Source organism: Apodemus sylvaticus, chromosome 1 (assembly GCF_947179515.1).
Source record: "Apodemus sylvaticus chromosome 1, mApoSyl1.1, whole genome shotgun sequence".
Lineage (NCBI taxonomy): Eukaryota > Metazoa > Chordata > Mammalia > Rodentia > Muridae > Apodemus > Apodemus sylvaticus.
Genome location: NC_067472.1, coordinates 61293165 through 61304215, shown reverse-complemented (window position 1 = coordinate 61304215; position 11051 = coordinate 61293165). Strand labels below are relative to the sequence as shown.

Here is an 11051-nt window from a genome sequence, read left to right as displayed (position 1 = left end):
TCAGAGGCATAAAACACAGAACTCTGGTAGCTCCAGATTAGATGAAGAGGTGGGAGAAAGGCTTGGCACCAGGACCTCTGCCTGGCCTCCTTGTACTCTGCAGCTTGGAGGAGAGAGATGATAGTGGGGTGTCCTGAAACCAGCCATGGCTGTGATTTGACTACTCTCCCTTGCTGCCTCGGGGAGGAGGGCCTGTGGTTTAGAACAGAGGCCATGAATCTGTGGTGGGGTGAAACTCTGCCTGCGGAAGCCACAGGCCAGGGATGGGTATGAGGGGAAGGAACGGCTGGGAGGCTGTGGGCTCTGCAGACCACTTCCCAAGAGCTCTGGGAAGGGCTGGGCGGGGCTGAGCAGAAGAGATATTCTCTCCGGAAAAGTCAGGGCAGTGACCCAAGAAAGTATTTCTATCCACAGGTCAGAGAGCAGCAGCCACTGAGGTCACCTAACATCCCAGTCTGGTGACTGCTCCCCATGTGACTGAACCTCAGGAACTCCTACTCTCTGTCCACACAGCCCCCTGACTCAGGCTTTAGGGCCGGGGTGGGGGATGGGCAGCTGTCCACTCTCAAAGACCACATGTGGGAAGGTGCACTCTGGGTAGGGAGGGGTTATATAAGACAAGCACCCAAGAGAGCAGAGGTGTCCCATCAGGGGAGACAGGCCAGCACTAGCTCTGCTCTTTGCCGCCATACATATCCTGTCCACAGCCCTGCTCCTGGAACCTGTCATCTCTTGCATTCCTTGAAGAGGGCCTGGAGCCTCCCAGTCCCTTCATGGCCCAGATGTAGGTCCACAGCTCAAGGTTCCAGACACTGATCACTAACTGAGGCTTGCCACTCCCGCCTTCCCTTCCCACCACCCTGACTAGGACCGATCCATCTCTCCTCTCCTCTCCTTGCTTGTTCCTGAAGCCTAGGTGAATGAGGGTTATGGGCTACTAAGGCATCAACCTTCCTTGTATCCCAGTGACTGTCCAGAGTGCCCTCCTCATTCAGCCTCAGTTTCCCCTTCTGGTGACTGAGATTGTAGATGACATGACTTCTAGCTCTCTTTCCCTGTCATGGCCTTCGGCCTGTCCTCAGGGAGGGCTGGTGTCTTCTCCGCACTGGGCTTCCAGCGGCGAGAGGTAGAAGAGGGAAGAGGAGAGAGGGAGAGGGAGAGGGGAGGCAGGGCTGAAGTTCACTGGAGCAGTAGAATCCCACCTCTCACTCCTGAAAGGAGGAGTTAAGTTCTCTAATGCCAGCTGCCACCCTCAGGGCTCTAACCTGGGTGGACGGGCATGGCATCCATCAGAACATTCTTTGTGGTGGGGCCCAGACTCCAGGACCCAGAACTTTATCCACAAGTGGCATGAAGGTAGCATGTTCCCTCCTAGGATTTAAGACCACTTGGAAGTGAGACATAGGTGCTGATGTTGTCTCCATTTTATTAACGAGTAAACTGAGCCCCAGTAGGGGTCTGCAGGCCGGGACAGGAGGGCTAGGGTCAGGTGCATGTCCCCACAGCCAGTTTTGAGATAATTGCTCTTTACCATCCCTAAGCTAGTACCTCACCATCAAATTTGGTCCTGCAGTGTGCTGTGAACCCTCTGCCCGCAACAACCATAGTGCCCTTTGTGTGGGAGTTTCTCTCTCTGGCCATGAAGTTACTGGATGGGGTGGGACACTGGCTGAGCTCTCAAACCGAAGCGTCAGGAAGACCCCAGCTCCCTGTAGCCTGTACCAACCTGGGGTGATGGGACCAAGCTCATTTTCACAGCCCAGAAGCAGGTTCCGTGGGAGTTTCCGGGGGTCGGTCTTCTGTGGCGTTGAAGCTGGTGGACACAGCGAGAAACGGCGCCTGAGAAAGGCCTCCTCCTTCATGGTGTGGGTGCTGGGGGGCTTCTGAAAGGAAGAAGCAGGGGCATGTGGTCACCTCGATGAAAGCTAGGGGGAGTGTTCCGCTGTGTCTACAAAGAGGTCAAGGGAGGGCAGACCAGGTGGCCCCAAAGAGTTAGGAGGCACGCTAACAGGAGGCTGGGTGTCCCTGGGTCTGCTTCTTCTAGGACATATACAGTCTCTGACCCTGCCTAAGTGTCCGTGGTCTTGTGTGGGTCCCAGGACTCAAAGTCCTGAACAGTGAGAAGATACAGGTGTGCTCTCACAGGTTCATGCTAGCCCATGACATCACCTACCTGCTAGAAGCAGTCCTGGGACCAGGAGAGGCTACTGAGGAAGAACTACAGGCAGCCTCACTCTTGGCCACTGGCAATGTCTTCAGCAGGTCACAGGTCCTCACAGCCTCACCCTGCCAGCTGAGAACAGCTGGTCAGCCACCTCCCAAGCCTTTCCCTGTCCACTGAATAGAAGCCATCAAATCTCAGCTACTCTTGTAAATAGGAGACTCACAAATGCTCTGCTCTGGAGTCTCCTGGCAGATGCTGGCTGGCAGAGACTTTTGTCCTGCTTCATCTGTCCACTTTCAAGGACAGATTCTCCAATAGTCCACTGACAGGCTTCCCCTCTTGTCCAGATTTCTAGGGACATGGCCTGAGCCTCCTTAGTTGGCCAATGGCTTCTCTTTTTCCAATGGCCTGATCCCAAATACATACAGACTTTCCTGCTGGACTTGGGGACCAGGTGGGATTTAGGAATGGACAGGTATCTGGAGTGTCAATGGTTCCAGAGGTTTCTGTCTATAGCCTAAAGCTCATATTTGTTCCATGCACATTTCATTACTTAGCTAGGATTTCCAGATTCCTGGGTAGTTCCAGGCCCAGGGTAACTAAGGTAAGCCAGGCCCTTAGGGACCTGCAGGAGGAAGGGGGCCATGTCTGGCAGTGTGACAAGAGGTGTTGGCAAAATTGGTCTGTCCTACTGAAAGCTTCACCTTCTTTAGGGATTCAGTGACACAGGCTTGGGGAAGGGTTCACAGCTTCCTGTCAGCTGTCCCATCAGGCATCTACCATGTGCAGTAAGTGTGGTCAGGGGAGTGTGTGTGTAAGTATCTAGAAGGACCCTTCAGAAAGTGCACCCCATTATTCACTAGCGTACACACTATTCTGCCTTCCTCCTTCCCTCCATCTAATCATTCACTTGTCCATCTGTCTGTCCACTCTTCTCTCCCTCTATCCATCCATCACCCAATGACATTTCCATGTATCCAGGTACCATTTCTCCCTTTATTAGTGTCTATGCACCATCTACCCACATTCATCCACCCATCCACCCATCCACCCACACATCCATCTACCCATCCATCTATCCATCCACCCACCTACCCATCCATCCATCCATCGATCCATCCATCCATCCATCCACCCACCTACCCATCCATCCATCCATCCATCCATCCATCCATCCATCCATCCATCCATCTATCCATCCATCCACCTACTCATCCATCCATCCATCCATCCATTCACCCATCCATCCATCCATCCATCCATCCATCCATCCATCCATCCATCCATTCACCCATCCATCCATCCATCCATCCATCCATCCATCCATCCATCCATCCATGTATCCATCCACCCACCCTCTAATTCTTTCTTCTCTCCTTAAATTTTTCCAGTCAGTCAGTTAGCTGACCAGCCTGCTTCCCACTTCCTTCTCATTCACTTACACTCAGACACATGAGGTGGGAGGGGCAGTAATTACTCTGCCAACATGGACAGACCACCCCAACCTCCAGCCCTAATGCAATTCAGGTGTATATCAGGAGCCCATGTCTCTATACCTGACCTTCACCAGCCAGTGGTGGCCCAGCAGCTTCTTTCAACCTGCTCAGCAGGAGGCTTCAGCCCTGCAGAGCTATCCTGAAGCCCTAACTCCACCATCCTTTGTGCCCCACCTGCCCTTTAAAGATGTGTGCTGTCTGAAGGCCACTGTCACATGTCGCTCACTAGGTGTGGTGGAGGTGCATCTCACAGGCCAGGTCTCCTAATCCCAAGCTCTGTCCACCCTGTGCCACTGGCCCTTTCACCTACTGGGTTCCAGCCACAGTGGGCCTCTTCACAGTCCTGGCAAATACTGAGCCCAAGCCTGCTGGAGGACCTCTGCATGGCTCTGCTCTGCTCTTTTCCTGCATCCCCACCCCTGTTGCACAGGCTGGGTTTTGTCACATTCCACTCAGAAGCATCCTCTGGGTGACCACTCTTTGGCTGCAACTCTGCACATTCTCTGCATAGCACCGGAGGCTCCTAGAAACCCTCCCTGGCAGTTCTTTGTTAAAACTCTTCAGCAGGAGAGATGGCTCATTTGGTAAAATGTTTGCTGTGTAAGTGTGAGGGCCTGAGCTCAATCCTTAGAGAGTAGAATCCCAGTGCTGAGAAGGCAGTGGACCCCGTGGGCTTGCTGGCCAAATCTATAAGGCCCTGGAGCTAAGGAGAGCTCCTGCCTCAAAATTAAGGTGATGGCTCCTGAGAACTGCATGAGGTTGACCTCTGGCTGGTTGACATGCATACCCTGTGCTCTGGTTCTGTCTTGCCCACCACCTGATCCCACCACCCAGGGCAGCAACAAGTGAGGAAGCCCCTGGATGGGGACCTAGGGGTGAGGAGAGCTATAGATGATGCTGGCTGAAAAAGTGCTAGAGTAAGGCTGGGTTCCCTGGCTGGAGAGCCTCCTACACTGGGCTCAGCTTATGGAAGAGCTGCAGAGAAGTGGCCAAGGCAAAGCTTGCTGTCCACGGTCATCATCAAAGTCATTGCCCAAAGCAAATATACAACAACATATCTGCATATGCATGGGGTCACGGGCAGAGAGAGCCCTGTGGACCCTAAGAGGAAGGAGCTCAAGACAAGCATACAACATACCCGTATGCGCATGGGGTTTGGGGGTGGAAGTCTAGAGTGGTGCCCACTTCTGTCCAGAAGGGACTTAGCCTAGAGACCCTGATCCCCCAAGATGGGATTACACAGAAGGCCAGGCACAAGGCAGAGGACAGGGCAGTGGCTAGGGTGTTAGGTATATAAGGCCAGCATCTCCCAGTTCTGGCCCAGGCCTGAGAAGAAGACTGTTTGTAAGCTAGGAACACAAGGAAAGCCCAAGAGGTCAAGGGCAGGACTTCTTCTTGCACAGTCTAAGCCTTCAGAGCCTCCAGAGTTAAGACCATAAACCTTCATTATGCAATAAAGTGTGACTGCAAGGCCCATCTGGCACACAGGTGTGGAACCCGCTACCCAACACCTCTGCTTTGGGGGGGGGAAGCTTTAACTCAGCTTGGGTAGACTGGGTGCCTACAACAGGTATCCTTCCTGCTCAGTGTTAGCCAGACCTGCTCCTTAGCCTGCAAAGGCTGCAGGGGAAGCAGCCGCCTCTCTTCCTCCTGCTGGTGCTGGCAGAGTGGCTCTGACGGGTCATACTCACATGGCCACCCGACCTGGCCATCCCGCTACCCTTCTGTCTTTGCTCTGTCTATAGTCAGAGTCCACAGAAGACAGGAACAAACACACGTCAGAAAGGACATTTGAACTTGGCTTCAGAATGGAGACTCTTAGAACAATGTTCTGAGTGGAGGATGGGCTGGCTGTGCCTGGAACCCTGAGGTTTGATGGGAGAAGTAGGGGGGTGCACTCCTGATCCACAGAGAACCAAAGCTGAGTGTCAAGTCAGAGACAGTGTGGGTGCCACGAGGCCCAGGCAGGGCCTGCTCGCTGGCCGAGCCCAGGGAAATGGTGGTGAGTGTGGGCTTGCAGACTCCGCGTCTTGCTAGGGGAGGAAGAGAAAGAGGGGTGTCACCATACCCACCCCAGTTGGTCTATGCCCATTCATCACCCTTCCTAGGTAGTTGAAGTGTGCCTCTGCCTCCACAGGACCCTCCATGGGACTCTTCTCCTTCCTTAGAGAATTAGCTCTTCCACAGAACATTTCCTCAGACCATTGTTCTGGTGCCTTTCCTTACAGTTCATATGGGATCTATGCTATGCCGTGCTGGGCCTGTATCAGGGGCACATTCTGGGCTGATTTGACTACTTAACCCTTCTGTGCTCCATGAGCTGGGTACACACATGGCCACGCAGGACTGCAAAGAATTAACTCACGGATGGAAAGTGGGCTCAGGAGAAGCTGGGATTGCTTCTATAAGGAAGGTTCCTGAAGGTCTCTAGCAGGTGGCCAGACCGGTCCTCATCCCTGAGGCTGTGGAAAGTGTCCCTTCTTGCAGATGCCAGTGGAGCAGTACTCCCCGCTTCCAACAGGGTAGACATGCCCTCCTGAGATCCTGACACCCCCTTCCAGACCCTCTCTGGATCCTTTCCTGTCTGTACCCCAGGCTCACAGGCCTGGGGCTTTTGGGACCCTTGATGTTGTGACAGTGTCCATAGCTTCCATTATGCTGCTGCCCCACGGCAAGGTACATCCATGTGTCTGAGCCTGGGAGAAGCAGGAGCTTGGCCAGAAGACTTATGGTTCCCACTGTGCGGCCATCTTTCCTTGACCACAGGCACCTCCTGGTCCCTTTTCTCAGGGCTTCCACTCTCCCCCGCCCAGCTGAGTATCACAGGCCACCTAGGACATGGGAAGGTGTCAGGACATGGGGAGGAGGCAGTTCCTACTCCTACCTTGGCCCTGCCTTCCACATGGGGCCAGAGAGGCTCCTCAGACTCAACTTCCCATCCAGAGCATAGAAGCCTGATGTGGGACCAGGGGTGATGTTGCCTCCTGGAGCAGACAAGGTAGAGCCAGTACTGTCTCTGCTCCATTAATCCCATGTCCCTGTGGACAAAGGTCTGGAAAGTGGGTGAGGACCCCTGCCAACTGGGCCACCTCACACAGGATAGCTTATACCTCAGTTATCCTCTTAATGAGCATTCTCCTCCTTCTGAGCCACTTAATCCCCAAGGAGGGTACCCCTCCCAGCTGGTCCACCCCACCAAGAAAGAGCTAGCTCACTGCCCTCCGGCTAGCTTCCAAACAGGGATCTGGCCTCCGATGCGCCACTCCCTCCATTGCCGACAGACGCCCACCTTTGGCCAAAACAATGAGATCTTTGTGGAGAAAGGTCAAGGCTACACAGAAGGAGGCAGAGATCTGAAGTCTGGGCCCAGGCTTGTCTGAGCCTCAGAGAAGGAGTGGATGAAGTCGTCCATTCCCACACTCCCACCTGCGTGCACTCAAGCAGACGGGGCGGTTCTGACCTGAGTCCATTCTGTTATCCTGCAGAAGCCTGGGGACTACGCCCAACCCTGTGGCAACATTCATTCTGCAGCTATGTGTAGAGGAGGGTCTTTCTCGGAGTAGGGCCATGAGGGACCTGCAGCAGGCAAATGCAGCCATGGCTGGCACTGTGGTCTCTGGGTAGCTTCCTCACAGGTCATGAGGAGCTGCTGCGGGCAGACAGGCCAAGAACCCTGGATAGAGGTGAGGCTCTAGCTGCTGGGACTCTCTACCATTGGTAGAGGCCTCCTTCTCTGTGTTTGTGTTAATGTTTTTGTCTGAACTCATTAAAAGCTGTTGGGGTGCAAACCCTTGAAACCAGTTCAGAGAATGTGGCCCGCAAGCCCGGCTTTTCTGCAGATCCACTGGAGACCTGGCAGACTCTATAGAATGACAGTAGCTATCACTGAAAATCCCTGTCCACACGGTGCCCTGCCCAGTCTCTTCTGCCCCCATCCAACTGAGAGGAGTCTTTGATTTTGGATACAAACTGCAATCGGGACGATGTTCTCGGTGGTTATGTAAGCTGGCATGGGGCACTATGGAGGATTCGAGGAAGGACAGGGGATAGTGCAGGCAGGAAAGGGGGCCAACCAGGGGTCAAGGACTCTGCCCCACTTTCAGCCCAGACTCGCTATGAGCCTCTGCACATAGATGGGAGGAGGGCCTGGCTTCCCAGGGACAGCCAGACATGTTTCTGGAGAAAGTCCCACTGCAGTCAAGGCCAGTCCTATACTAAACAGGCATGTCTGAGGGGCTCCCACAGGGGGCTTGGTGTTGCAAAGATTCCCCGAGCTTAGCTCTCCCACTCTGCTACTCAGCATGCCTCCCCCAGTGGGACGGCTCTGCAGGTCACTTCTCCCCTGGGTGGGGACTGATTGAGAGACAAGAATCTGCCATTGGGTCACTCAGCAGAGAAGCTGGGTGCTGTCCGGAGTTACCGGCTTACCGGGTCTAGCCCCTCACTTTTCCCATGTAGGTTGTACTATCTGGAGAGACCACAAGAAGACCAGAGGAGACAGGCCATAGTCACTCTTGCTTCCTCCCTAATAGCACCAGGGACCCGATGTCCAACGGGCAGTAACTGCCATTGTACACGATGACTGCCTGTGCATCCCCACTGGGGACTTCTGCCCTGGAAAGGCTCATGCTTCCTGGATATGGTGGATCTTTCTGGACTTTGGAGGTGGCTTCTACCACTCAATCAGAAAGAAGGATGGATACTAAAGACCCAGCAAGCCACAATCTCTAAGATGGTAGGTTGTCTGGCTGACTGTGTGAATCTGGTGTCTGAGACCAAAGAGGTCACCAGAGGGACCTCTGCTGCCTGTTGCCCCCATATCAGCCCCACCACATGATCTAAGGCTGCTTGGAGGCCCCACATAGCCAGGAGCCACCCCAGCGATGCGATGTAACAAAGCCAGACTGGCCTGATGCCAGGAAGAACGGCGAGGTGGGGGTCCCTTCACCCCTCCATGCATGGCTGCAGCTGATCCTGTAGCAGGTCCATAACTTGTACTGACCTTGGCATGTAGCCCTTGCCAGAGGGCACTAGATCAAATAACTACTGGAGCCAGGCACCCCACAGTTACTCCTTCTTCAACACTACCAGCTGAGGGACAAGGGACACAGATGTGGGAGCCTGGAAGGGTTGTGGGAGAGACTAGACCAATGTCAAACCCTGAACAACACCCACATCAGATGTGCCCACTCAGGCCCTAGTGGAACTTGGGAACAGGACACCAACTACTAAGCTCTAGTCTTGTGGTAGGCCCAGCTCTGGATCAGGCCAGGAAAGCTTGCACCATATACTACAGGATATCCCAAGGTTACCTCCCACCCTCCCTTGTCCTCTGGTGCCAAGAGGTATCTGGCTTAAGAGGGCTGAGTTGTGAACCTGGGCTGCAGAAAAACTTAAAACCAATAACCAACTATCCAAAGGCAGTAGAGGAACTCCCAGGACAAGGACATGTCCCTCTGGGGTTTGGCTATGGGGCTCCCCTCTCTGTGTCCAATTGGCTTCAGGCGCTTCATAACTACTTGTTGGCCTGGTCCTAGTTTGGGGACAAACTGTTCCCTCCACCTCCCCAAGACTTCCCCCTCTTCAGGAAATAAGAAGGTTCTAGATCTGGAGGTGGAGGAGCTCCTCCCTCATATGAAATGAGCAATGGCTTCCTCACTTGCTGGAGTGGTAAGCTGAGCCCCCTGGTCCCATGAACTATAACCCTGTATATATACTCCTGAGCCAGGCTGGAGTATGACTCTCTACCTGAGAGGCCACTCCCCCATCCCCACCTGGGCTCTCTCTCACCTAGGGATGGCCGGAGTTCTGGCTTCCTCCATGCAAAGCCCCAGACCCTACATGTCCTTCTGCCCCAGTTTGTGGGATCAACCACACAGCCCCCTCTGCTGTCCATACGGTGAGAGATTTCCCAAAGGGCCCGCTTAGTCTTACCAGTGGACACAGGACCAGGGAGTTTCAGCGCAGCTTGGGTTGGCAAGGGCAGAGGGCGAGCCGTGAAAGGCGAGCTGCCTACGAGGCAAAGCTGTCTCTGGGTATCTAGGTTTGGCAAGTTTAGTCTCATCAACAGCTCTCTCGGGAGCCACCCTGCATTCCTGCCCCTGCTTGCTGAAAATGGCAGACGCCAGGCAGGCAGCAGGCCCTCCCCTTTTCTCTGCCTCCCCACTGCCCAGGGCCAGCAGGATCCTGGGTTCTTGAAGCAATAAAGAACCTGAAGATTTATAGATGGCTCAGGAGTTACAGTATTCACCATGCAAACATGAAGACTAGAGTTTGGGTCCCCTGTGTAAATGCCAGATGGGTGTGGTGCCCACCTGTAATCCCAGCCTCAGAAGGCAGAGGCAGAGGAATCACACGGCAAGCTGGAGACTAGCCACACCCACGAACTCTGGGTTTAATTGAGACCCTCCCTCAAAAGACAGGTAGAAGAGCAATCAAGGGCGACTCCTGACATCAACCTCAAGGTTCCACATGTAAGTGCACATGTGTACAGTTACATGTACCCACACATGTGAAAGATTATACATGCACATGTGTGTACAACACACATAACATGGGGAGGGGTGAAGAAGGAAGTGGACCAAAGGCTTCTAGCACTCTCTTCTGAATTCTCTCACTCAACAGATGTGGTATCTGAGGCACAAGCCTCCACTGAATCACACAGGATCACGTGACTGGTAAGTATAGGCCAGGCCTTACTGGGCCCAGTCAGGCCCTATAGTGACTGCTAGTGTCTGTGAGGAGCACCAGACCAGGATAGCCCAGGAGAAGAGCTTTGGGTGCAGACACCTGGGGGCCCACTGCCTTCCTTGCCTTGCTCTGCCCCCTCCAAGAACCCAGGACCCTTCCCGGTCCACTGCTTAGGGGACCCCGCCTACATCACCCCCTCAGGCTTCATCCCAGGCTGTTAGCGCCTTTCCATTTCATGGATGGCGAAACAGAGGCACAGGGAAACTGAAACGCAGGAAAAAAGAAGGAAGCCAACTGATTCCTAGTTTGATTCAGAGCTGGTAGCAACCTACCCTTCCAGCCCTACCTATCTCCAGTACTCACCCGAGGCCAGAGCCTCACAAGGCTGTGGCCTCGGACCTCAGCTCTTCTTACTGTCCCGGTTACTAACTGGCAACCTCACAGGCTTGTGAGACCAGGAGGGTGACTACAGGAGGGTGACTCCCCTAGGGGCCCTTGTGGATAAATAGCTGTGACAATTCTCACCACCATATCTTATGCTATGGGTACTACCTTGGCTGGCCCTTCCCAGAGCTTTGTGGAGAAACTGGTTCTGTCAGTCAGGTGAGAGTTACAGTGAGAGCTACAGGCAGTTCTGACAGGTGGGTGGGGCCCAGCACTACCTGGTGCCATTTCTCCACCACACCCTACCAAGGCAGGAG

General features: G+C 54.0%; 1 protein-coding gene across 1 annotated transcript in view; it reads right to left on the bottom strand.

Moving 5' to 3' along the window:
- Osbpl5 (oxysterol binding protein like 5) overlaps nt 1-11051 on the bottom strand; it is a 55257-nt gene that overhangs the window by 26590 nt on the left and 17616 nt on the right. Inside the window, exon 2 of the mRNA XM_052194586.1 lies at nt 1727-1883. Coding sequence (XP_052050546.1) covers nt 1727-1862 — 136 coding nt within the window. The 5' untranslated portion in view covers nt 1863-1883. The remainder of the gene's footprint in view (nt 1-1726; nt 1884-11051) is intronic.